At 40.9% G+C, this 27,914-nt stretch overlaps 3 protein-coding genes across 10 annotated transcripts in view; 1 reads left to right on the top strand and 2 right to left on the bottom strand.

Annotated features, from left to right (window-relative positions):
- anks1ab (ankyrin repeat and sterile alpha motif domain containing 1Ab) overlaps window positions 1-5,687 on the top strand; it is a 56,013-nt gene extending 50,326 nt beyond the window's left edge. For 4 of the 8 annotated variants that reach the window (XM_082532471.1, XM_082532470.1, XM_082532472.1 and 1 more), the window contains 2 exons: window positions 777-874; window positions 3,051-5,687. In XM_082532471.1, coding sequence (XP_082388597.1) covers window positions 777-874; window positions 3,051-3,084 — 132 coding nt within the window. In that variant the 3' untranslated portion in view covers window positions 3,085-5,687. Of the gene's footprint in view, window positions 1-776; window positions 1,448-3,050 lie in introns of all 8 variants that reach the window. The other 4 variants (XR_014276692.1, XR_014276693.1, XR_014276694.1 and 1 more) reach the window with 3 other exon arrangements.
- Window positions 5,688-7,404: 1,717 nt separating this feature from the next.
- LOC309706184 (T-complex protein 11-like protein 1) lies at window positions 7,405-18,526 on the bottom strand. The gene is made up of 10 exons (XM_082532476.1): window positions 17,586-18,526; window positions 16,842-16,932; window positions 16,587-16,716; window positions 16,360-16,480; window positions 15,007-15,227; window positions 14,138-14,274; window positions 12,173-12,354; window positions 11,658-11,839; window positions 9,908-10,080; window positions 7,405-8,869 (listed from the first exon to the last, which is right to left on the bottom strand). Exons 2-10 carry the CDS (start codon window positions 16,918-16,920, stop codon window positions 8,637-8,639), a joined length of 1,458 nt encoding a protein of 485 aa, XP_082388602.1. The 5' UTR covers window positions 16,921-16,932; window positions 17,586-18,526; the 3' UTR covers window positions 7,405-8,636.
- A 443-nt stretch (window positions 18,527-18,969) lies between these two features.
- The window catches only part of phc2b (polyhomeotic homolog 2b), a 45,744-nt gene continuing 36,799 nt past the window's right edge, over window positions 18,970-27,914 (bottom strand). Inside the window, exons 11-15 of the mRNA XM_082532469.1 lie at window positions 27,333-27,462; window positions 23,397-23,499; window positions 23,104-23,218; window positions 21,973-22,297; window positions 18,970-21,856 (exon numbers count right to left, since the gene is read on the bottom strand). Coding sequence (XP_082388595.1) covers window positions 21,702-21,856; window positions 21,973-22,297; window positions 23,104-23,218; window positions 23,397-23,499; window positions 27,333-27,462 — 828 coding nt within the window. The 3' untranslated portion in view covers window positions 18,970-21,701. The remainder of the gene's footprint in view (window positions 21,857-21,972; window positions 22,298-23,103; window positions 23,219-23,396; window positions 23,500-27,332; window positions 27,463-27,914) is intronic.

Consider the following 27,914-nt stretch of genomic DNA (forward strand, 5'->3'; position numbering starts at 1 on the left):
CTTACACACAATTCCCTCTCCTCTTTATTTTTCTTGCATCTGAGTGCTTCGGTGCACCTCGCCTCCACGTTGTGTGGTTATTAGTATTTCAACCATGAACCTCATCCTTTTATTTTCCCATCTCTCATCTTCATCTTACATTTTAGTGTTAAAATGCAATTAGCTCTGTGGTTGGAGCGACTCATTGATGTGATTTACCGTCTTTATATGAAGACTGTTGGCTAAATTATGCCAGTGTGGGTTTAGCCCATTGCGTCAATAACATGATGGCTGAAGTTGTTTCTGCTCGATGGTTTTAAACTGTTTTTAAGATATTTTCAACTGAAGGTGTCTTTCATAAGCAGGAAATTTCAGATTGCCAAACGCCTACGTTGAGATTTTTTTCAAGCTAATTAAAAGTCAAATGTATTTCTAAGTAAATTACTCAGCGTAATGCATGTAGAATTATGTGTCTTTGCCGTTTGTGCTATGACAGTAGCCAATGGTGTAGAGCATGGTGCTTTTGAACTACTAATCAGCGTATGTTTTAACTCCCAGAGGGTCGTATTGTTGGTTTTACTGCCGCTGCTTATACAGGCTGAGGGTCTTTTCTGTCAGACATCATCCATGTTGTGGATTGAGCCCTGAGTGTCTGTGATTATAACATGATCACTGGACTGTACCTCTAATCCACATGCACATGTGTGAGCTGAGGACTTGTCAGTGTGGCGCAATGGCCTCCACTGCCACACGTCTCACGCCCTCCTCTCGTCCCTCCTCCCTCCCTCCCCCGGCAGATCGACCCCCTGGAGATGGACCCAGACATGCAGTCCCTGGGCAGCACCACCTGGCTCTTGGACCAGCGGGACGCCAACAGGCGCCCTGTCAGCACCAAGTACGAGACCACCATATTCTGAGGCCGGACTCCCACAGCCGCCCCTCTGCACCCCCCTGTATTTTCCTCTGCCCCTGCATCCGGTTCTCTATTTATCTCTCACACTCACACATATATACATGTGAGCCCCGTGCCTTCTCACTGTGATGGTATAGCATCCCTCAGGGCTGCCTACTCCTGCACCCTCCTTTGCCCTGCCCAGCGACCCAAACCAACCTCCTACCTGCCATGACAAACACTCCTGCGGCTCCCCCATGCCTCCCCAACACCCCCTGGCAGCCTCCGTCGCCTGTTGCTGCTACAGCCAATGGCGGAGCTCTGGAACGGATGATCCTGGACTGATCTCATTTTACAGTGGCCCCGCTCTCTCAACCAAACTGCCTCTTCCTCCTCATCCTCCTCTTCCTGACAACTTGCATCTGCCTCCAAATCCCCGATAGCTCCCAGAGGTTGCATCTTTATTATTCTTCCTCTTTCAAGCCATTTTTTTTTTTTTAAAAAGTGATTCTCCACAGACAAAACAGGCATGCTCATTTTTTCTCTTGCTCTGTCTAGACTTCACACTGGCTAAAGGCAAGTTGAAGTATTTCCAGAAGTGTTGAGTTTATATTATTTTAAAAATGGTTTTCTGTTAGACGTTTTGGGAAATATGTCTAGCAGAGAATTACGTGAGGATATTGACAGTCTCACAGGTGTATAGTTAATATAAAGCTGAAACAGAAATCACACAGGCTACATATCTCAATAAGCACATTCACCAAAGCATTCTCCCACTGATTATTGACAAATTTCAGCTATTTAACAAATAGCTAAAGAAACGGTCTAATATTATTAGATAGGTTAGATTATAAGTATACTGCACGTTTTAGTTTTCACACCAGCCTAGACACAGGCGACCCCTCCTCTCCCACCCTGGCAACCTCCAGTTACTAGGGGAAAAAAAGTGTAATGGTTGCTGAGGTTATTGGTTGTGAAATTGGTTGCTAAAGCCCATCGTGCAACTTTCCTTGCGATTGTTTTGGTTTCCAGCAGATTGCCACTGGTGCCCGTTGTTCACATGGAAGATGCCAACTCATCTGCAAACACTTGCTAATTATGCACAGAGTGACCATTCATTTTCAAAGTAAAAGGTGCTGTTGAAATGTGTTGCTTGGATGAAAAGAGCAATTTTTACTTTTGAAGGTGAACAGTCTCCAGTTTTAGTCTGCAGTGCACTTCCTAAGGTTTCACTACCACTCGGGAAGTAGCTGTGGCAAGTGTTTATAGACAAGTCACCCTCCTTGATGTAAAGTACAGGTGAACTTGCAGTCTTAACAACCAGTGCAATCACAAGCAAGTTTTTGATGCAGCTCCATTTTAGCAACCAAGTTCACCCAGCAGCAGCCAGAAATCTCCGCAACTAGTCGGGGATTAAATATTTTCCACTAACGACCCGTGGTTGCCAGGGGGACCAGTCTCTAGGCCTGTGTGACTGAGGCCTAACTGAGATGTGGGTTTTTTTTCCAACCTAGCTTTTGTTTTTCCATTCAGTTTAAGTTAACTATAACAACCTCAGTCCACATCCCAAATTTCAAAGTTCCTCCCATCAGGGTCCACAGATTAGGAACCGCTGGGTTAAACAAGCCACATCGTTAGGGAGCTTTAGTGGTGCTGATTGTGTTTCATTTTCTAAAGGCAGGTTAGCTAGTTATAAGATTGTATGCCAAACAGATTAAAGCATTTCTACTTAGTTTATCCCAAAAGTTGGTAAATGTCTGTGTTATAGCAACCAAAACAAAAAACACAACCAAAAAAAGAATGGCTTAAATAAATTCATACAATAAAAATAAAATAACAGCAAAAACTACTGAAAAGAAAGTTACATTTTCAGTTCAGTATCGGTTCTTGTGGCAGCTGAGCTTAATTAAGCAGGTGCTCTGCTACCTGTAAATCCAGTCAGCTCCATATTAAATGTACAGTTGTGTCCCCTTGCATAATTCCCAGCAAGCATATTCTCCAAAATGTTAACTTTTTCTTTATTGTGTCTTTTTGGTATCACACAGATAGATTTCGAGTCTGTAGCTTATATTTAGTTTTTTTTTTTATTATTATTATTAACATATCTTTTTCATTTACACAATTGTTTGGTTGTTTTGCCTCTCGACAGTTATAATTTTTTTTCTTTCTCCATCTGTAGCCTGTCCTGTCTTACCAGGCATCTACCACTGTGAAGCACTATGAGGAGGCTGCTTTGATAGCATGGGATGCAAGATGGACAATTAATCAATGAAAGACAAAACAGCAACATGCAGCAAACAACTTGTGTTTTCTTTTTGTTGTTGTTGGGGTTTTTTCTACGCATTTGTACAATACTCATAGAAAGACCACAAGGAATCGGTCACGAATCTAATCACTGATGTCTGGACTCAAAACGGACCAAAAACTGAGACCTCGTAAACTCACACAAATACACACATACACACCCAGAAGGACAATATCAAGGACAACAGCCTTACTTCATTACGGTTATCTATAATCAACTAAAATCCCCTAACCTGCCCGAACACCACCACCCAACAACTGCACGCCTCCACCCTGCTTCTAAAAGACTTTAAAGGCAAAAAAGAAAAGAAAAAAAGGCAACACTTCTTATTTCCTGCTGTATTTAAACTGACTGTGACTAGCTGGGATGACGTTGATGCAGAGATGGTACAGTTTTTGTCAGGATGAGTCTTTGCTCTGGCCTTGTACTGCCCAGTGCCTCTCAGCAGTCGTGGTAGCACTGAGAGCCTGAAAATCACAGCTTCTTCTTATTGTCAGTTTAAACAAAGAAAAAAAAATGAAAAGGAACACTGTGTTTAAAAACATGGCACTATCCCTTTTAAGACCTTGTTTTCTTTTTTTCTTATGGTGCAAATTTGACATTCGTGGATTTTTGTGATACTTTTTGATAGACGGGGCATAACTGAAATGTGGGTTGGGGGGAATGATTACGAAGGGATTGTAAAGAATCCCAACATTACTACCAGAGGCAAAAAAAACAAACCATAAACAAAACGTAAACAAAGTTTAAAAAAGAATATTGGGTGTATTAATGAGCCTCTAGCACAATCTGATGCACATATCCCGTCATAGCATCTTATTATCATGATTACTTGAGTAGGTATCCATGCTGTTTCACTCCAGTTTAGAATTAGGTACAGTACATGCAAAGTGTGTTACTTTGAGGGGGTGAAAAGATTTTATTCCACTACATTAAAAGAGCCAAATCTAAATGTTGCTCTGGTGTCGTGTTAATGCGAGTGGATTTGTAATGCTGAGAGCGTGGTACCATTTTTTTTTTTCTTAAAAGATTTTCCTCCTGCACTGTGACTGAAAAAAAAAGGTCGTCGTGAAGTCGACACATATCTGTGGGTTCTCCCCTGTGTGCACTACCTGCTGTGCGTGCTGTATGCCTTGTTTCTGTCTGTCCTCATGGGAGTTTGGACTCTTACATCACTGGCCACTGTCCTTGTTTTTTGTGTGCTGCGGGAGAAGTGAAGGATTGAGCTCGTGGAGGCTGACTGATTTTATTTTTTTTATTACGGTGTAACCGGCCTGCGTGCGGTACCGTGGCTGTGTCATTGCCACTCTGTTTCTGACTGTTAACTGTTAGCTTCCACTGACGATTGCATGTTGGCAGTGTGTTTGTGTTTTCGTACCCTTTGATGCACTTGGCCTGAGCAGTCTCTCTGTATGTACCGTAGCAGTGTCTCGTCTCCTCTCACTCACCTGCCATTCGCTTTTTACGTTCCCTCTCCCCGTCACACGCCAACTCAGCGCTTCACCCTCATTTCGTTTTGCCATCGTCGTCCAACATTTTGTCACGTATGTTCTCCCATTCTGTGTGTCACCGAAACAACCTGCTCTATTATGGATGCACAATATAAAAGCATTACACTTAAATGAGCAGCAAGCTATTTAAAGCAAGTTTTGGTGGCATGATATCGCTGTGCATGTAACCGCTCTTTTTAACATTGGTGTTTTCCTTGTGTAGCTCGCCCCAGCGTTCAAGTTTCCGGATACCAAGCTGTGAGTTGAAGGGGAGCAGCCGATGCGAGTGTGTTTGTGTGTGTTGAGTTATAGCGGGCAGAGCAGTGTGAAAGAGCTAGAGAGAAACTGAGAGGTAAGCCTAATGCAATGTGCAGGGCCAAACCAGCGCTTACTCTGACATTTAGATCTCACTCCGTATATCCCCTGCTCCTCCACTGCCCCTGAGATGAATCCCAACACAGACTAAAAGGTAAACCGGTAGTCCCACATCACTGGCTAAACAGGACCTGTGTATCACTCCTGTCTTGAGAAAGGTCACTCAGAAAGGTCAAGTCTATTTCCTGGCCTCCGTGTGACTTTCTGATCTTGTTATGTAGGTACTGTAATGTTTAGAGCACTGTAGACCATTAATGATATAGACCATTAATGAGCATTTCTATTGATTCAGGTCTATTGAAAATGTGGGAATTATTATTAAAGGGTAACAAAATGTAGAGGAAAAGAAAAAAAACTGTACCAGCATACAATGCTTTGCCCATGTTTCTGGACAGAGTATGGTTTGTCAATGAAAATGTGATACTGTTTCAAATTTCAAAGCAATATTATATTAATGACATTAAATAATACAAAGACTAAAGAATCCCTCTCACGTCTGTTGTCAGCATTGATTTCTTTTATATGGCTGAGTAGTTAAAAGCAGAAACATTACACCAGCTGTTTAAAATTTAAAGTGACAAATACAACAAACATGGTAATTAATGTACAATTATACTTTCACTCTTTCTCCTGCCAAAGAGATTAGTGGGTGGTGCAACTTTTTATTCTAAACAAACGATTAGCCCCCAGTCTCTGTTTCTCTCATGTCTCCAACTGCATTCAAGTCAGAGCCAAGCATCCAGGTGCCTGGTGAAAACACACACACACACATCAGTATTCAACACAGTAAACGTAGCATTTCCACAACATGAAGAAACATTTTTCTGTCAGGTATATGTTTATCAGTTCTGTTGGGACGTATAGCAAAGTCAAAGTTAAATGAGAATTGCCTGTCCTTTTTTTGCATGTTTTTGCTAACCGTATGAATACAATTCTTCAAAACTGGCATTGTTTTAGAAATGTTTTATTTTAGCTACATTCCAGCTATGGGTATACATTTAATTTAAATAGAAAATGAAAAGCTGACTCTTTAAAATGCATGTTGGGTCATTCTGCATAGCTCTCGAACCTAACAGCTCAGTCACACTACAGTAAAAGCAGGGAAAAAAATTGCCCATTGCTTTGTGTTTGAATCCATTCGTTTATTCAGTTTTTGCAACTGGAGACCGATTGACTATAGTTGTGGCGACCAAGTGGTCAACCAGAGGTTGAGCGTGTAGCACCCTAAACCTCTGGACAAGCACACTGGACTGCAAGACGACTGCATTGGTCACCGATAATCCCCAGAAAGTCAAATAATTGCCATTTAATTTATAAACGCAGACAGACTGGCAAACAATCTGAGTTAGTCTACTCTGATGAGTACAACCTGCCTGCTGTCCTGCAGCAACTATGTAAGTATTTGAGGAGGAATTTCAAATCTATGAGGGGCTTGCTGGGCCCCACTGAATATAAGTTAATGTTGGTTTCTGTTTAATGAGAATTCCTGAAGCATTTGAGATTTTCACTCATTTATCACATTTAATTGCTGTATTTTCACAAACGCAATGTTACTGCGAACTTAACTCCAGTCAGCCACAAACTGATAGCAGACTGGCTGTGCTGCAGTCAGATTCCAACGTGATGCAATAATTTTGGTCGTGTCATGGTCTCCTACCACTGCTTTACCTAGTGTGACTGTAGCATGAAGTATTAGAAAGCAACAAAGCAACACTGGAAAAAGTTAATATAAACTTTATCTTTACTGAAATTGATTGACTGAATATAAAAGGTGGATGTAGATAGGGGTGGATGAATCTGATATTTGGATCTGCTACCAATGGGTCATTCTGTTCAATTTAAATCTAGATTTTACTGAATTAATTTCATTTCTGTGTTTCATGAGTCAAAAGCATGGAGGAAGCTAAAAGCAAAGAAATAGGAGTTTATTTATGACTTATAAGTTAACTTATTTGCTGAAAAGCTCAGACTCGGATGCTTTCTCTATCAGCTTCTCTCTCTTGTTTGCTCACTCTCACTGGTCCTCACTCTTGTTATGCTCAGTGTAACACTTGTTAAAAAGCTTTTATTGCATTACTACAGTAACATACAGTAACATGTTGTCAGCTCCATGTGGTATTATTTCATCTCATGTTTCTGTTATTGGCTTTACCCCACGCATGCATAAAAGGTGTGCTCACAGTGACAGCAGGTAAAGGAGAAGTTCATTTGAATTTCATTTATATAGCGCCAAATCACAGCAGTAGTAGCCTCGAGGCACTTTGAGAAGTGTCACTGTAAAGTATGCAGTGGTCACTCGCAGAGCTAAAATAAGACTAATTTGAATAAATTAGACGGATAACATTTTATTTATGAAAAGTATATTTGAAAGTATAATAAGTCTTTTATTAAAAAACAAATACAAGTTACCAGGTATCGTATCATCACAATTGGGTGCATCACTAAGGTAGCGACCAATGAAATCACCAACTGTCTGCTTCTGTATTTATAATTATTATTTATTGTATGAGCGGGGGGAAAAAACTGTATAGTTGTGACCAAATCTGTTTTTGTACCAAGATTGTGGATTAAACATGAGAGTCAATGGAGACACAAGTGGTCACTAAAGGAACTGCAGTTTTTCCTCACTTGTACACTGTCTGACTTTGACTGCTTCCAGAATTGGCCCCTGCTGGCCATTATAAAGAATCTAGGTTTAAGGCGTTTATGCACTGGCTTTACTTTATAGACCCCAGGGCTATGTCCATCTTTTTTATACAGTTTGTTAATGGGTTACAAAAATAGTGCCAGAAGCAAATAAAAGGGCACAAATTGGTTTCTGAATACTTCCTTTGCTTGTTGGCAGTCAGCTATAGCACAGTCACTCCAAACATTTGAAATGTTAGCGTGTACATACATTTAAAACAGGACTCTTGTAAGCTTCACTACAATAACATGTAATGGGGGAAAAATACTAAAAACCGTATTAGTATTTTTTGAAAAGAAAAAAAAATACAGATTTTAAAATAAGACCTCTTTAGGATTTAACTTATCCCATTGTATGTGCATCCTGTAACAGTTTTTTTCTGAAATATTGCTTAAAATGTAACAAGGTGAACGATAATTTCTTTCAAGCTCACGTGTTTTCATGTCTTTGAATGGCTGGTGGAAAAAATATATCACTTTGGTATTTGTTTAGTAGCACATACCCGCTCCAATGTCAACGACTGAAAGAAACACAAGTATATTTTTGATTCAAGAAGAAAAAAATAATAATAATAAAAATATTGAAAAGGTGCATGCTGTCTTTGGTAAGTTACTCATAAACATTTTTCAACATGAAGAGCTACATATTAAAGCTTAAGTATTATTTACAGACTCATCATATGTTCTTTGGTGCTCTGATTTCTAAAACCATTCACATTCAGCGTCTTAAAATGGCTAAATATAATAATTATAGCTTTCACCTGGGTCAGAATTACTAAAATTTCTTTCACGTGTTTGTTTTTTTCAAGGCAGTAAATATGTATAAGGCAACACAGGATTTTGGTTCTGTGCCTTTGTTTCTTTAAATTGCCTAAGAATGTAGCTACAAACTGAAAGGGTCAGCCTCAGTTTAGCGCGAGTCCTCCCCAGCCTCGGCCCCTACTGGCTGGAACAGCAGTTTCCTGAGGATGGGCGCATAGAAGGGACCAAAGACTGTTTGGTTGAAGTGGACGATTCGCCCAAAGGCCGTCCCCAGCTCAACTAGCTCAGCACTCAGCAGCCCGAGGGGAGCAGGCAGCTCTGGACTCCTTTTAGCAGGGCCGCCCCGCAGCGTGTCCTGGAGGAAACCCTGTACCCTTTCTCCTGTTTGATGGAGAGAAGGAGGGAGAGAAGTCAGCTCTGCAGCAGCACACATCCAAGTTTAAACAGAGATTATCTAAACTCAGCAGCATTAAAGTGCAGGAACATGTACTTATCTATCTTAATGAAAATATTTTTCCAGGACCGCTTTTTTTTTAACCACTCTGTTTGGCCAAGTTATCCTAAATTTTAATGAAGTAAGAACTTAACCAAAAACCTGATGCCTTCTCAATGTCTTTGAGGACACACTGGACATCATGCCAACATATGCCAAGTTTTCAGCTAATAGCTCTTGTTGTTTATAGATTCAACTGAAGATATGGGAACAGGCTGCTAATAACAGTGTGACAAACACTGGTTTGTCCCTTAAGTGCTTATTTGAATGACTCATAAGTCAGGTTCAAGTGGTTTAACAAACAAAAAATATTCCTGTGAAAATGGTCAGGTACAAGGAGTGGACAGAAAATGAGTGGAAAAAGCAGCCAATAGTCAAAGCACACGTTCAAAAGACCTTCAGAAAGCGTGGAGAACCATTGCTCAAGACCACTACAATAAAGTCTGGCTTTTCGGAAGCAATATATAAAGAAATACAGAGTAGATGCTTATCTGTATTATAAATATTATAATCTTATAATATATAAAATACAAGATAATATTTCTTTTTAAAAAGAAGGAAAAAACATATGCAAATACTCTGTAGTTTTTATAATAAATACTTTGAGGATTTATTTTTCAAGGAACATGATCTGCGTCAACATCCTGATATCATCATGGTCTTTCTTGTGACATTTTACACAAATAAAAAAGATCAAATTAACTGATTAGTTTAATCTGTCCATTGAAAATTGTGATTCTCCAAACATGAGTTTTTGCTACGTAAAATATACTTCTTTTAAAAATGTTTTTCCAGTAACGGTAGTCTATAATGGCCATTTTTTCCACTCACACCTTACAAAACGTAAACAGCTGACATTATATAGTAATACACACTGATGTAAGTCCAATATGTGGATATATTTCATTTCCCCCATCCTGTCTTACCTATAAGCACGCAGACTGGGTTGTTGTGTTTCCACAGCTCAGATATTTGTCCCTTCAGCAGATCCTGGCTCTCCTCCGGCAGGGCTGCTCCTCCCTGAGTAGCCAGCGCTTCAGACATCTGCTGCAATACTATCTCCCCAATCCCCAACAAGGCCCCCTTCAGGTCAGCTTCCCTGTAGCACCAGAAACCGGCATCAGACCAACCATCAGCATTCTTCATCAGACATATATTGTCTCACAGGCCTACGCATCTATGCACAGGAACTGATGGAAGTAATAAAGGAGTTCTCCAAGAGCAGGATTTTGAATAAAGTTCCTCTCCTGCCCATTGATTAAACTCCTACAAACTCATCTTTGTTTTTCACAATTACACATTTGTTTCCATGAGTGCACTCCTTAAAATGGCTTAAATATAATTCTACACCCTTGCCTCTTTTTAGTAGATGCGTATTTATGAAAATGCAAATTAGTGTCGTCTTCTGTGCCCTCTCACCTCGTCTGCTGCTTGCCTGCTGCTGAGGCATATCTGCTTTGCTCTGACAGTTAACACTGAAAGACTACTTTCTGCTATGCAATGATAAAACTAACGTAGGAGTAATTGAGCCACAGATGTTTGACATGGAAATAGATTTTGAAGAGCAAATGCCAGATTGTCTGGAACTCAATTTTTCAGAACAGCTTCTACAGTGTTAGAAATTTTAAATTAGAACTATTATCCTCATTTAGACTCCATCATTTTAAAGTTGGGGAAGTTCAAAATATTCCTTACTCCACTTCTACTACTTCTACTATCTCAAACAAACAGTGTTAGCTCCTCTAACTCTAAGACCACGCTCCCTTTTAAGCCAACTTTCTTCTGACTGGCTGTCGCTGTCAAACAGACGGTTTGAACAGCAGGTAGGTGGGGCTTCTGTGCTCACAGGCTGCGCTGTGACCATATTAAGGATACCTGCTCTTGTTGACAAAATTTAGAGCCAGAGTTTAAAAAAAACACAACAAAACAAACCAATGTCTGACAAAATTGGAGAACTTGCCAAATATCAAACATTGTTTGTATTTTTTCAAGAAAACATCACAAAATAATTCAAACATTTTTTTTCAAATCTATGAAATTGATTTGAGGTCATCTTCAGCCATGGCGGAGATATGCGGTCTAGGACTGCTTTATTTTGAAACTCTGGTCATGTTTAATATTAGCATCCACCATGGTAACAGTATATGCATAAAAGACAGTCAGGTAAAACAGATCCAGTTCATAGAGTTCATAGATGATCTGAACATTCAGGCTTGATTATAGCTGATAACTCCTCACAAATGTTAGATAAACCTCGTACCCCTAAACAGCTCTAACAAGTTAGCCTCATCTCGCATGCTGATTGGTTCAGTTTTTGAAGTTTGTCAACTATGAATCCAGGCCAAGTTTGAGATATTCATTGTTACAACACACCAAAGCAAAAATGTTCAACCATGGCAATGGCTTCTAATTTTGCTCAGGATTTCTCTTCTGGCGTTTAAATAATGCCTTTTATTGCAGCTCGGACCAGAGTGCAAGCAGACCTCGAACATTACAAGCTGCTGTTCCACATTTATCCGCTAATCATGACACGCCCTCTCTTGAACAGAAAGAATGAGGTTAGCTGGATCTGTTCTGACAAGCTAGTTGCCTCATGTCACCTCCATTGGTTTCTTTCTCATACAATACCTGTTCCCTGTGACAGCCAGTACATGCATCACCACATCCTCCTCTTACCTTGTGTGACTGCCCTCCAGCAGGGCAGTGATGGACTGCCTGAGTTTACCTACAAACCCCTGCAGGGAGAAAACGACGCGGCCGCACTGAGCGTTAGTCAAGAGCAGCACCGACGCCTCCAGGACCAACATCTGGAGCCGCTGACCAAGAGCATCCAGGCGGGCCCGATCCATCAGGATGGTCTGTGTGTGGAAGGCAGATTGGGGTCACAAGGGGGCAATGTTTTCCGCATAAATATGAAATCAATACCTCAATAAAGAGTCTAATGGTTATAACCCTAAATAAGATTGCGAAGCCACAGGTAATTGATGAATTTCCAGGGGTCATAGAGTATATAAATGCAAACTGTCATGATTCATCAATTATATTAATGCAGCGTCTAAAATCAGTTCACATGCTTTTAACCAGTGAGGAGGAATGGGTAGGCAAACTGAACATTCCCTCATAATCAATAAAATATCACCGGGTCCGATGAAAAGCATGGGCGTGATGTAATTTTTCAGACGGCAGCTGACCTCAGGGTATTTCTGGTCCTGTGGGTCCCAGTGGAGAAGACGTATGTAGGCCCGGTTGAGGACAGCGGTGGGGCTGAAAGGACCGCGGCTGTCAGGACCGGGAGAATCAGACTGCGCCTCACACGGCGACACCACCTCAGACGCTGCTGTCTGAAGCCAAGCAGTGGTATTGTCCAAAGAATCTGAAGAGAAGTGACAAATTATGAAATGATTAAGAATATACTAAAAAACTGAAACTACGCAGATGAGACCGACTAAGTGAATCATGGATTTTAGTGGCTACTGAGCGAGACAGAGCCATAGACTGTTCATTAAAGATGGATGTAGCCATGGTTATGTCACTGTGGTTTGTCAAGCCTCGAGCTGAGCATTTTCACCATCCCCATTTTAGACTTTGTGATGATTGAGGCGGAGATCGACTGAGAAACTGAGCAATAACTCCATGCAACTTAAAGCATCCCCTGCTTTATCATCAATTTTTAAACTAATGAGACCATCATTTAAAAAAATAAACATGCTCTATTCAGTAGAAACTAGAAACTCATGTAGGGATTAGCTGTGAATTCATACTTGAGTTATTTTGCTAAAACTGCGTTTACCTTGTATGTGTTTGCACTTATTATTTACATATTTAAATATGCACCTTTAAAGCACAATAATTTCTTAAATTTACCTCTGTGGTTTTCCCCACACCTACCTTAGTCTAAGACTGTGGTGCTCTGTTAAAAAGTCAATCATCTCCATCCCACTTTGTCTTTTTATGAAGAGTAATCTATCAGCATATATTGACCTTTTATGTTACATTTGCAATTGACCTGGGACTATAGCCTTGGAGTTAAGTCTGTGGAACTGGTGTCGGATGTGGTGGAGGAGCTGGACCCAGTAAAAGGTGGTTTCTGGTTAGAGACAGCTGGTGAAAACCTGATTGCTGTGATGACTCTAGAACAGGGGTGTCCAACTCCAGGCCTCAGGGACCAGTGTCCTGCAGGTTTTAGATGTGTCCTTGTTCCAACACAGCTGATTTAAATGGCTAAATTACCTCCTTGACATGTCTTGAAGTTCTCCAGTTCTTTTGCTGCTCTTAAAAAGGACCCGTCTCATCTTCTCCTTTTCCTTGACATGTCACTCGATGACACTTGGAATACGCTCCAGTAATCCCAACAAAGGCTTCACATGGGATTGCACCAAGTGTCTCTCCCAGGTGATAAAACTCTTTTGCTTAACTCATGATCTTGCTTACTATTTAGACTTTTCAGTATTTAAACTACTCACCAGAGTAGTGAGAAAAAATTGTTTGGCAAAAATCTCCCACTGCAGGTAAATTTTTTTAATCCTGAAAATCAAACCACGGGGAGTTACACGATTCTAATTCCCATTTTGACCACTTGGGGTCAATATCCTAAATGGCTGTTACTGATTATTTGTCTAATGACTCCATAAGCATGGTGTCTACTCTGGAGTTTATTAGATGAAACAATTACATTAAAAAACAACCCAAAACAAAACAACTAAGTGTGGATGTGAGACTGTGTGGTTCTCTTTGTCAGCCTTTTGTAAAGGCTGACTCTGACTATATGACAGCTGGGATAGGCTGCAACTCCCCCCATGACCCTAAGTTGGATGAGCGATTAACAAAATAAATGGATGGATGCTAACATGGCTTATTCAGCACCAGTGACTGTCACGCTGCCAGTTACTCTGATTAGCCAGCGCTACAGAAGCAGAGTACATGAGCCAAAAACTCAGTTCAGGGATTGGCTGTCCCACTCCTTACCCAATATATGAGAAGCAGAAAAATGGCAGGATGGTACTTTAGAGAGACGAGGGTCAAAAGAGGTTCAATTGAAAACTGAAATATCTAGCGACCATAAATGTAGCACTCACAAAGTCACCTTTATCATCTATCACTCGTTGCACCAGTGAAGTTGAAGATTGAAGAGTGCTGGAAATGAAATCCCTTCTCACCTGGCTGCTTGTCCAGGATCTGCTGGAATTTCGCCCGCTCGTACTGTATGGCCTGCTGCATGAGATGAGGCCTCAGGCTTTGAATGGTGAAGTTAACCATGTCGGTCTTCATGAGACCCAAGACACGGAAGATCTCCCTGGGAGGAATAATGTTTGAGTAAAACCTTTTTTGACATTCTTGGAAATAAGGTAACCTCAACCACTAGAGGGCAGAATTTTTATAGGCGTTTGGAGATGTTTTAAACAGTGGATACTTTAGCTCTACATGCATTTCCTCAAGAAATAGCAGGTAGAGCAAAGGACTTGCCCAGTTAAATAAAGGTTACACAACTCACAGCATCATCATGTGGCGCAAAGTGGTATTACATGATAGTACAGCTTGGCCAAAGTTCAATTTTAGTTAATATCTCTTCAGCACAACATATAGATGCTTTGGATATAAATTAATAGATTTGCATCTTTATATTGTTTAAATAGATTTAGTTAATTCTGGTGGGATTTATACTATTTTTAAAACAAGAATTTACAAGCACTTTTAAATATTTGCACATACTGAAGATTATTTTTAGTTCTAATTGGACATTATGAGAGGTATTACTGCAGAACGGAGCATCCAAACTCACACCAACTGAAAAGAAGTTTGGATTTATCTTATATTGGTACTGCATTACTAAGCAGAAAACTGATCAGTGAATGTATATTAATTCGGTTTTACGTTACATTTCATGGTAATAATGTGGTCTGCAAGTGATGTCATTACAGGAATACAGCTTGCTGCATGCTGGATTTTAAACAGGGCCACAGCCTGCCACTGATTCCATGTCAGACACAAGTTTATTCGCTGCAGGTGTTGTTAACCTGCTTCTTACCTCAGGAGCTCCACAGGTTCCTTGAGATCCCGCAGTGCTCTGACTTCTGGGTCGCGCACCGGAGCACATAAAGATGCCATGGTGTTGATAACGAATTCCGCCAGTCGGTGGAGGTCCAGAGCCCCGTGGTCGACCTCCTGCCCAATCAGATCCATATCCAGCACCTCGTCAAGCTGAGACCTCAGTCTGACGTGAGCAGGCAAGAGCAGGGACTGAAGCATCTAATGTGAAGAAAAATGTCTGTTTTCACTAACATGTTATGTTTTGTTTCGAAGTATTCAGTTTATCCAGTTCTTTTAATATAATACACTGCAAACACTCACTTGGAACTGTTTTTTAAGTCTATTTAATAAAGATTTAGCTACTACCAAGTTTACAATCCCTGGGCAGATAAACACAATCTTAAACAAGCTATAAAATACAAGCACACATCTAAGATAAAAGTAGAGTAGAATATGGGTTTGATTAAAGATGACATGGCCAGTTTCTTTCTGTTTTTTTAATTTCTTCTCCTTTTTTTTGGAATCAAAAGAGAAGATATGAAAATCTACATATGTGCTCAAGGGATCTTATTCCATTTCTTATTTAAATTTACAGGAAATAGAAGATTGTGCAAAGACAGAGCTTCTCTAAGTAAATGTACACTCAAAGCAGCCAAACCTGAACCTCTCATCTGTTTTAAATAAATCTGTGCAAACCTTGTGGAGGCGCAGTAGTGTGACTATATTAAAGATAAACATCTGGGTATATATGTTGGGGTTCCCAGAAGCTACAAATACACTTTGCAGTGACCTAATATTTCATCTCAAAATATGCAATGTTGTTTTTTCAGTATGATCAAAGAAATGAACTGGATAATCACTTCCCTTGTACTGTATATTTTAAATCACCAACATTTTCATTCAATGTAAGGCACAAAGATTTCATCAATTTTGAAATTCTGAAACAAGCAGCTGTTCAGCTTCTTTCTTGTGTGAAAAGGACTGGGACATCTGCCCACAACAGGATTTCTACACATCAAAGTGATGTATAAACTCAAAGGACTGCCACACAGTTGCCAAACCCAATCTGTTGTAATATCATTGTGACGTGTATTTCTCTGATTTTTCTGTTTTATGTCACTTTAAAAATGACTTTTTAATTGGTACAAAAAAACCCCTAAAAGATCTAAAATGTAAGATTTTTTTTGTCTTCACATTTCTTATAAACCTGAATATTTTTGACAGCATCATAACAAATACATTGTGAATTAAAGTAATGCTTTATTGATCAGATAGCGCTAATTTCTCCTTTTGTAAGGTTGGTGATCATGTTTGTGCTTTCCTTTTGACCCTTACAATGCCAGATACTCACAGTTTTGACTTCCTGCAGCAGAAGGACAGCGTGGCTGTAGTTTGGAGGATCGCTGTTCAGCTGCTCCTGAAGACTGTCCCAAAAGGCCCGGTGAACGATTTCTGTCACTCTACCCTCCAGGCTGCAGACAAGCAGATTAAAAGAACAGCTCAAGGGTAAAAACACTCATTAATATAGGAACTAAGAATAACCAAGGTCACTGTAGATGTGGTTAAGTGTTTTCTTGCCTGTCTGTAGAAGGATTTCGGGGTTTGAAGCAGAAGTCTCTGTTCACCACTATCTCATGTGCAAGACTCATGTTGGAAACACAATTTTCCAGCTCCATTAGACTGGATAATGAGGCAGTGGGTGGGCTCCCTGACACCACAGACAGGACACACACACCCACAGATAATTAAAACTGCCACAGTGGTAATATTTCAATTACTAATGGCCCCTGAATGTGCCTGAAAACAATAACTGCTGTAATAACTGCCACGTACCTGTTGGAGAGTCAAGTTTTTCCAGACAGGGAAGGTCAGCAGGGGAATCATCAGTGGCTCCCTCTCTCTGATTTGGCATTTCAGAAGAAGTCTAGACATTTAAATCACTCGTTAACGTGGTACAAATAGTCACTTTTGTCAGGTTTTAACTACGCCTCCACTCAAAATGGTCATGGTTGAGACTGTTCGTCAATTGATTAACAATCAAGCAACAGTTTTAGTCATATTTTAATGAGAAACAGCACAGCTACAGTTTCAAAGATTTGCCCCCTGGTTTGGGGACTAGTGATCAAAAAGAACATAAAGTGTGACTACTTCTAGGAAATTATAAGGGGTTTTCATCTTTTTCTATAAATGTACAATAGTCCTGTATCTATATTCAACTCTATCTATATAAACACACATTTTTCTATATTTATATATACACACATACATATGTACACACACACACACACACACACACACTATAGCAACTATTGATATAAATATGTTTATTGATATAAACATAAATATTTAGGTTAAACATTATTTATTAGGAAAAAAAAGAAAACTAATGAAGTTGGGTACAAGGGTAAAATTGGGTACACCTACACTCCACACACAGAAAATGTACTATTACATGTGTACATTAAAGTATTAACAAAAAAATTACATAAAATAAAATGAGTAAAAATGTATTTATTAAAGTCAAAAATAGGACTACACAGAAATGAAAATATGACACCTTTCTAAAGGCGAACTTACCTGTTGCTGTTATTTAAAGAATATAGTATAGGTTTTAGAGGTGAGTAGTATGTTAGAAACGTTACAGTGTTTCTTTCCGCAGTTTAAAAACCTCCAGTTCAAAACGTCGTTTCAAACTTGGACTAAACCATTTTCACCAATAAGGGGGGGATGGTTAAACAATGATAGACGCCTTTCCTGTTTCACAGCAACATCTATCCTGTATGCGTGGCTGTGGTCACATAGAAAAATGCAGCTATAAACATAATAAACCATTGAACTAAACTATTTTCTACCTTGAAAAAGACATTAAAAATGCCGCTACTTCTTTTGGTTTCGTCCGTTCTCAAATCAAAACAGTGGGCGTGTCTGTGCTGCAGTTTTCTGTACTGTACGCTGCTCGTCTCTGCGTCTGAAACAAAACTAGAGCTACCTGTTTCTTCATTATAGTTCGGTGGAAACAAAAAGGAAACCGCCCGTCAGCCATTGTACGAAACGTTATGAGAGCTCAACACCTGGAAATATCTTTGTTCCAATTTCGAGAAAGAGCAGGTACACAGCTTAGGAACGTGAACCGTCAACCAGTGCGTTATACCGAACTACTCAAATGCTGCACCAGTACTTTTAAAAGGCCTGTTCTAGAATTACTAATTTTTTTGTGTATGTTCTGTTTACTTTATGCTTTATAAACCAGACGATCCATAATTTATTTTTTTTTTATATTGTGCGTGTGTTCCGGTTCCAGGTTTGTTACATACTGGATTTTATATTTATTTTATATGATATTCAATTTCCTCACCTCCCTCATCAAGTAGGCCTAATGGAATGGACACAAATGGAGCTAAAAAGCTACTTTGCTTTTGCGTGTCTTCTCAAGCTCATGTTTTCTATATCATATCCTAATAATAATAATAATGCCATCATTTCAGATGGTGTTCTGTTTGTTAATTGTTTTTGGATTTCATTTGTGATCAGTCTATAGATTAGCATATTTCTTTAAATACTTAATGTGACAGGGAGACTGAACATGTATCAAAAGAAGAAATATGTGCCTTTAAAAAAAAATGCTTTGGTGCCCGGTTATATTTAGATCTTTGGTGCTTAATTGAAGAAATCTCTAAATATATTGCCAAATCTGCCCATTTTCAAAACCATTTTCCATCTTTAATTAAATAAAACTGATGATATTTCAGCATTTTAAGTTTCGGTCCTCATGAGTCTGGAACTTCAAGAGAAAGAAACAGTGGTCATAAAATTCTGATAACATGCTCCAAAAAACACAAGCACATTCAAATGGAATTTGTGAAATTAAATGCTTTGTATATAAATTAACAACTAGATGTGTCATTAATAAAATAAATAAATAATAAAATCCACAGACACACACAAATGTCCCGACACAGAATTGTATAGCAAATTATTTATGACTGCAAAATGTGTAACAAACAGTTTTGATAAATACAAGCATTTAACAAAGCAGTATCAAAAAAAAATGTCAACTTTCCAAACTCGCCCACAAAACAAGTAAATAAGAACATTTTTCCCCCCATAGAAAACAAACAAACAAACCCAAAATTCCCAAGCCAATGGTACTTTATACATTTGCATATTTCAAAATATCAAACACCTTTTATACTTTTGTTAAAAAAGCAAAACGATAACTTAACAGATTCACACTCTTCTTCCTCACTTGAGCTTTGATGCACATATAAACTTTTTTTTTGGCACCGCTTCACAAATGCCACTCCAGATTTCTCACTTTTAGGTGAAGCGTTTCCCCAACATTAAAGCAAAAGAGAGAATAAGTGCCAAAAACAGAGCTGCTACAAAAAGAGAGCAGCGTACCCACATTTTTTCTTTGATAATTTAGTGTACTTTTACAAATCTCATACAAGAAATCAATATCATATTTTAGTAAATCTTTAACAACAACAAAAAAAAGAGCAGCTGAAAAAAAATCATTTGTAAGCAGTGTAAGTTCAGAGGAGAAAACTGGCAGATGGAAGGGAAAAATCGATGTCACAAAAGAGGCTGCTTAAATGGTTTCTTCGCATTCAAGCTTTGTATTCGAGAGCTGTGAGAGTCCATTGTGAGAAAAGGCAAAGGAGCATCAAGTGAATAAAAATGGGCAAATTAATGAATGCAATCTTCTGTTCCCAGCCGCACGTACAGCCACCTCGCTCTCATTCACACGCTAACCAAACTGTACAAAAACTTGTCTAATAATATAATAAATCGAGACTTCTCTCATGTTTTGTCCCAATGCCTCCATTCAGCACTGACTGTGCTGCAGTGTGACCTGGCCCAATCATAACTGAACAGGTAATGCACCTTGGCACTGTCTCTTCTCGTAGCCACATTTTCCCTCAGTTAAGCTTTTAGAGACTTTAAAAAACAAAAAAAAAAAAAAAAAAACCTTCTCCAGGGAAAACATAACACTTCATTTTTCTGCAATTATCACAGGATCAGTATCTTCATCTGGAATCTGCTTAATGACATTTGATAATTGCTGTTACATCTGGTACTAAAAGGACACTCTTGTTATCTTAATTCTCCTGCACTGTGATCACAGCTTAACAGATTACACATGTAATAGAAGATTATCATTCCCCAGCTTGAAAAGCTGACGTTATAGAGGTGTTTTCCCCCGTCGTCTGTTTATGGCAGAGAAGCAGATTATGTAATTGATGGATATAGTGCAACATCACTTATCAACTTATGGACTGGCACTTTAAACTTTGAGCTATATGTCCATGTTGTGTTGGAGCTGTGGTGAATCTATTTGTTCAATAACAAAGAGTGCTATCAGTTAATGCTGGCAAGCTTGGTTTGTAAGCTGCATCTATAGTACAGATACCTGCACAGATAATAAGTTCAGCAGTGCTTTAATACCATATAAAATGTCAGATAACGGCATTAAAAAAAAGCTCCCAAAGGCACCAAACACAGTTGAGAAGTTAAATATAGCGACTCTATTTAGCTGAATGGAAGCTTTGCCAAGAGCTATCAGATACAATTAGGCTGTTTGAAGGCGTAATCTATCCAGAAAGACCAAACCATTTTTTGTACAGGGCTGCAGACATGTTTATTGATACAGTAAAGTTGAGCATTTTAACATTGGGGTCTTAAGTCTAGCTTATGTTACTCAAATTGCTTGTTACACCAACCGTGACGTCATTACAGCCCTGTACCCATTTATACTGGTGCTTGACGCACATCAGATTCATCTCCTATTAAGAAGAATCCTTCACAGGAGCATTGGTATAGGAGAAGAAGAAAAAGGATGCAAAGCTACAGCAAAGTCATGTTTTTAAGCTGTTGCTGCATCTGCCTTGCTTTAAAAATCCCTCTAGAATCTCTGAGCTTCTGTACGACTGTGTCACTGAAATGGTGGCATGATAGTACACACCAGCCTACATGACACTGATGTGTCGTGCTTGCCAGCAATTGTGATGTCACTGTTGGCCAGTACCACTGTTAGCGAGGGCGACAACGGGAAGCATAAACTGGGTAAGGGGGATTAATGGCTTTTAGAGCCAGCGACTGTAGAAAAACTGCAGTTTTTGGCACTTGTGCGTTGGCTTTTTCAGCCCCAGAGGCTGCTGCTTGCTATTAACTTGTCTCCAGTTTTGACATCTGGTGTCTTTTCTACTAACAGTTATACTCACATCAACTCATTTAGTTTTTTTGTTTTTAACCCAGAAAGAACTCACCAGGTGCACTGCCAGGTGGAAACTTATGCGTCTGCTGTTTCAACCATGTATACTTTTAAAGTATAATTTCTTTTCATCTGGAAAAATAAAAGATTTTGGCACAGCTTTTGTACAGGCTCCTTTAAGGTTTAGCAACTGAAAAGCTTCTCCTGTGACTGCATGTAAACACAGACTGAAGTGTCTGACACGTCGCTCTAACGTTACCAAGCAGAAGCATAAATGGTCACAAGGCGACTGAGCTGATGCCGGTGAGTATGATCTGGTTTGGGAGGTCGAGTCAAACTTGAGTGAGATTCTGGATGACAGGAACCAGTCCAGTAATGGAGCAGGCCTGCTCACAGTGCAGTCAGTACTCTGTGCCATCAGTGCTATAATATACAAATACACACAAACAGACACACCCATACACACACACGGTTTCCTGCTAAGAGTCTTTGAGCATGTTGATGCGTGCAAAGATCTTGAGTGCAGGTCCCAGCTTAATGTTCATAGTGCTCATCAGGTGGTCCTCCTTTAACAGGAGCAAGGCCTGTCCATCGATTTCCTGAGAGCGAAACTCGTCTGCTATCTCCTGGCAACCTGTGAAAACAGCAGAGGCACGAGCTACAGTTAATAACAGGTAAACAGGTTTCATACACGGAACACATCGGAGTATAAAGCATTATGATTGTGCCTTCTTAGCAAAGCCTACTCACCTGGTAGTGAACGAATGAACTCATAAACCTCCTCCACATTCCATTTGGTGGGGTCGTTGGGTACGAAGCGCTGACAGAGCGGTGCTCCATCTCTCCCAACGCAGGCCTCCTGGTCCGAGGCCCTGCTCGGCTGACGGCGGACAGGGACCTGGGCTGGAGCCGGGGCAGGAGCCAAAGGTCCAGAGCTGGCTGCTGACATGGGAGACGGTGGCTCCTCGTAGCTTGACATGTCTGAACATGGGCTGGATTCCTCCTGACTGGGCTGGGAGGGATGTGGTGAGGATACAGAACCGCCCTGAGTTTGCTGTGGTGACAAGGCCAGCTTCTGCAAAGCAATACAAACAGGAGTGACATCAATTGTTACATTTAAGAAAGGATAGCGCATAAGTAAAACACTCCCAGGTCAATATAAAAGTCAACGCAAAGATTAACGGGGTAATAAGTAAGATTTGTAGGGTACAATAGGTTTAAATGCCGATAATACACCTGCAGGGATATGATGGGGATTAATGGATCAATACCATTGCCTCAAAGATCACTTTGTCTTTGAATTGCAAAGCCCTAAGCATATTGGTGTATACATGACACAAAAGCACCCCCCACTGGAGGTTTAAAGCTGAATCCTTATAACATTACATAAGCTGTCCATAAAATACTAAAAAGCTCTTGATTAAAAAAGAAAATTTTACACCACATTTTACTATTGTGGTGTAAAATGCTTGCTTTATATTTTCCACTGAATTTCTGCTGTAATTACCTAAACTGCTTCTCTTTAAGATCAGTTAAAGGATAATGTGTTACGTCCCAAAAGAAGGCTTTGACGTGTGGGGAGAAAACTGTGAATCCAGTTGTTATCTACATCTATATAACTTGTGCAAAAGGCAGAAAATCTCTACTAATGCTCTCCCATTTCTGCCGGTCACCAATAAAGGCTGATGAAGATCATCGAGTACTTAATGACCCTTTAAAGACAGAGGGAGATAATCGGGCTCACACAAATTATGTTCAACTTCATTAAAAAGCAAGAGGCATGAAAAGTGCAGGGTTTAAAATGTGCAGCAGAAGCAGTATCTGATGAGAGGTAAAGTGTTGATGAGGAAGTTTTATGACAGTTAAGAAGCATGTTTTTACCTGCTTTTTTGCCTCAATACTGGGGCGGCCCTGAGACCGTCGACGCCAGCGATTTGCTGGTTTGTTCCTCTCTGGACGGAAAAGTCCAATTCGCTTCGTACAGCCTACGTTGTATCTGTTCATACAAATAAATAAATATATATATATATATATATATATATATATATATATATATATATATATATATATATATATATATATATATATATATATTCTTAAATTCCTTTTTTGTAAACATAATGGAAAAATTGCTATTTTCTCACATGAAAGAAAAAGAAGCCAAGGTTACTTACCTCTTTGCACAAACCACCGAGCAGAACCTTTTAGAGCCTTTGAATGTGTAAGCAAAATCAACCCAGCCACAGTATTCACACGTCAGCTTGGGCTCATCTTTTTCTGGGGGAGAGGAAGCAGCATAAACACAACACACATGTCAAGTATTAGACTTTCTTCTGAACAAAAAAAAAAAAAAGAGACATAATACTAGGCGTGCAGAAAATTAAAACTGTAGGTAGCTCATCTAAACCAGTGGTCCCCAACCCCCGGGCCTCGGACCGGTACCGGTCCGTGAGTCGTTTGGTACCGGGCCGCGAGAGTTGAGGCTCAGGTGTGAAATGTATAATTTTCAGGGTTTTATCGGTTTTCAGCGTTATTTTGTTATCGTTTTTATCTTTAACTCGGTCTTCCTGGGTCTTTTCACATGTGTTATGAATAAATCTTCTTTTTTTCGGTACCGGTACTAGTTTTATTTTGTTGTATTTTTCCGTGACACCTTAAAGGCTGGTCCGTGAAAATATTGTCAGGCATAAACCGGTCCGTGGCGCAAAAAAGATTGGGGACTGCTGATCTAAACTATTCGGGGCCCAATGTTAAAGCATTATTTCTACTTCTGATGGAGAGTCATGGGATGGTTAATCAGAATCAGAAATCAGAAATCAGAAAGGGTTTTATTGCCAAATGTTGAGCAGGTTTACAACATTAGGAAATTGCTGCGGTGCTTCAGTGCAAACATACTGTCATAAAAATATAAAAATAAGAATAAGAATTAAAAGTGCTAAGTGGATAGATATATACATGATATATACATGAGTGCAGGTGGTGATCAGTGCCAAACATGGAATGATGCAGTGAACACAGCGTAGGGTCATGTGTTAGTGGTGGGAACAGTCATATGGTTATTGTTCATGTGTCCGACAGCAGAGGGGAAGAAACTGTTCTTATGGCGAGAGGTTCTGGTGCGAATGGACCGGAGCCTCCTGCCTGAGGGGAGCAGGTCAAACAGACTGTGTCCAGGGTGAGAAGGGTCAGCTGAGATCCGAGCTGCACGCCGCAGTGTCCTGGAGGTGTACAGGTCCTGCAGAGATGGGAGTCTGCAGCCAATCACCTTCTCAGCAGAGCGCACAACACGCTGCAGTCACTGTTTGTCCCTGATAGTGGCTCCAGCGTACCACACGGTGATGGAGGAGGTGAGGATGGACTCGATGATTGCAGTGTAGAATTGCATCATCGTCCGTGTTGGCAGGTTGAATTTCTTCAGCTGCCTCAGGAAGTACATCCTCTGCTGGGCTTTCTTAATGACGGAAGTGATGGTGGGCTCCCACTTCAGGTCCTGGGTGATGGTGGTACCCAGGAAGCGGAACGAGTCCACAGAGGTGATGGGGGTGTCAGTCAGGATGATGGGGGGGAGTGGAGCTGTGTGCTTCATGAAGTCCACAATAATCTCCACTGTCTTCTGGGCATTCAGCACCAGGTTGTTGTGGCTGCACCAGGACACCAGACGTTCAACCTCCCTCCTGTAGGCAGACTCATCCCCGTCCGAGATGAGTCCGATAACGGTGGTGTCATCTGCAAACTTGATTAGCTTGACAGACTGGTGGGTGGAGGTGCAGCAGTTGGTGTACAGGGAGAAGAGCAGAGGAGAAAGAACACAGCCCTGAGGGGAGCCGGTGCTGATGGTCCGGGAGTCCGAGACATTCTTTCCCAGCCTCACATGCTGCTTCCTGTCCGTCAGGAAGTCAGTGATCCACCGGCAGATGGGATCAGGCACATTCATCTGGGAAAGCTTGTCTCGGAGATGGTCTGGAAGGATGGTGTTGAAGGCAGAGCTGAAGTCCACAAACAGGATCCTGGCGTAGGTTCCTGGGGAGTCCAGATGCTGCAGGATGAAGTGTAGGGCCATGTTGATGGCGTCGTCTACAGACCTGTTGGCTCTGTATGCAAACTGCAGGGGGTCCAGGAGGGGGGCCGTGAGGGTCTTGAGATGGGAGAGAACTAGGCGCTCAAATGACTTCATGACCACAGATGTCAGAGCCACGGGTCTGTAGTCATTTAGTCCAGTGATCCTAGGTTTCTTGGGGACAGGGATTATGGTAGAGGACTTGAAGCAGGCAGGCACATGGCATGCCTGCAGTGAGGAGTTGAAAATGCCAGAAAACACTGGGGCCAGCTCGTTTGCACAGTGTCTGAGGGTGGCAGGAGACACACCGTCTGGGCCGGGAGCTTTTCGAGCATACAGACTCTTAAACTGCTTCCTCACATCTGCTTCATGAATATGAAGAGTTGTGGTGGGAGGAGGTGGTGTGAAATCCTCTTTTGTGTGGGGTGAGGAGGGGGGTGTTGTAGGTGAACAGTTTTAAGGTGGTGATGGCTCTATGGAGGGGGGAGAGGTGGGGGAATGAGTGTCCAAAGTGTCTCTATTGTTGGGGCCGTTGGAGGTGTGAAGGCTGCCTGATGGCTCGTCAAAACGGCAGTAGAAGTCGTTAAGGGTGTTGGCCAAGTGCAAGTCGTCAGTGGAGTGGGGGGTTTTAGGCTTGTAGTTGGTGATATTCCTAAAACCTTTCCACACAGAGGCCGAGTCATTCTCTGAGATCTGCTGCTGCATCTTCTCAGAGTGCTGATGTTTAGCAATGTCCACTTCTTTAGTGAACCTGTACTTGGCCTCTCTGTAGCAGTCCCTGTCTCCGCTTCTGAACGCCTTTCTCTTTTCCAGCCACAGCTTTTTGAGTTTAGGAGTAAACCAGGGTTTGTCATTGTTATAACTCACCCTGGTGCGTGATGGCACAATGCTGTCCTCACAGAAGTGGATATAGGAGGTGACAGTGTCCGTAAACTCGTCCAAGCTGTTAGAAGCAGCCTTCATTGTGTCCCAGTCTGTAGACTCCAAACACGTGCGAAGCTCCTCCACAGCCTCGTAGCTCCACAGTTTTTTGGTCCTCACGACAGGTTTGGAGAGCTTCAGCCTCTGTCTGTACGCGGGGATTAGGTGGATCATGACGTGGTCAGAAAGTCCGAGTGAAGCGCGGGGCACCGCACGATAGGCCCCGCTGATCGTGCTGTAACAGTGGTCTAATGTCCTCTCCTCTCTGGTCGGGCATTTAATATACTGCTTGTATTTGGGAAGCTCATGGCTCAGATTGGCTTTGTTAAAGTCCCCAAGAGCAATGATGAGAGAGTCCGGGAATGTCCGCTCCATGTGCAGTATCTGCTCCGTGAGTGCGCACTGAGCTGCCTGCGCATCCGCATCTGGGTGCAGAAGTCAAATACATACAAACCTACATTGTTTTGAACCTCTTTCAAGAGATTTCTCTGCGAGTGCAGTGAGTCTGGTCTGCTTTGTTTACATCAGTTGGTCAACCCTTGTAAAGCTACTGATGGCACTTCCTCCCCACATTAAAGTGAAGGCAAAAAAACCAGGCATTTGCAGCAAAACCACAAATGTCAACATTAGCTAGTGTTGCCAAATATCTACTCCACACCGTTTCCGATATTTTCAACACTTTTCTACATAGGTCTTTTTCTAACTTATAAATGGACAACTTGTTACAACATGTTAGACAAAGGTAAAAAAGAAGCATGTATCAGGAAACAGGAACTGACAGAACATCTAATTAATAATGAACTTCCAGCAACTGAGTTAAAAACACTTCCAGAGGGTCTACATTATTTAGAAGTGTGGGGTTTGACTGTTGGGGAAGAGGAGCAAAATGCAGTTTACATGGTTAAATAAACTCTACGGACACACCAGGGTCAGAGTTTCTGTCTGTTGGGTCGGTGTCTGCTCGTAACACCTTCCAATACTATGAGAGGATGATCATTGTAAAGTGAATTCCTTTAACCTTATGTGAAACCCTGGCAGGAAAAATCAGGAGCGACAGACTAACACCTCCAAAACCTGGTGAAGCTACACAAAGAAATATACACAATCTACACTGTAATGTGTTCGGTCTCACCTGGTTGGCTCATGTCCTCGGGCTCGGAGTCTGTGTTGGCTGCGTTGCTGACCGGAGTTTTGTCCGGGTCAGATGAGAGCTGATGGTCCAGCTTCTTTGGACTATCGATGAGAATGGGCAGACGCTCCACCTGGTGTGGGGCATAAAATATTTATAAATGGACTAAAAATGAAACGCTGCACTCAACAGTAACAAGAAACAATGGGTGTGGTTTAAGGGTTTACATCTGGACTGCTTTATCACAACAGCTGCATTCTGTCGCCGCAGCAACATTAACGCAAAGACTGCTGCTACTCCAAATAATAACCTGGAAATCAGGGCAGCTGTTTCACTGCACAGCCCCACTGCGCCTCATTACCGTAGTATTAATGAGATGATTTTTTTTTTTTTTTTTTTTTAAAGTCAGCTGACTGCTGGCCATTACAAGTTAAACCTTTTAGACTTAAAAGGAAACAGTGGTCACCAACTGAATGTTTTCGTCTTCCGGATGTTAATGTTTGAATATATAGCGATCACAAAAATAACAGATAAACACCATCATTGTTAAACCACCACAAACAGTGACCATTTAAACTGATAATG

Source organism: Aulonocara stuartgranti (genome assembly GCF_965226115.1).
Source record: "Aulonocara stuartgranti genome assembly, chromosome: 5".
Lineage (NCBI taxonomy): Eukaryota > Metazoa > Chordata > Actinopteri > Cichliformes > Cichlidae > Aulonocara > Aulonocara stuartgranti.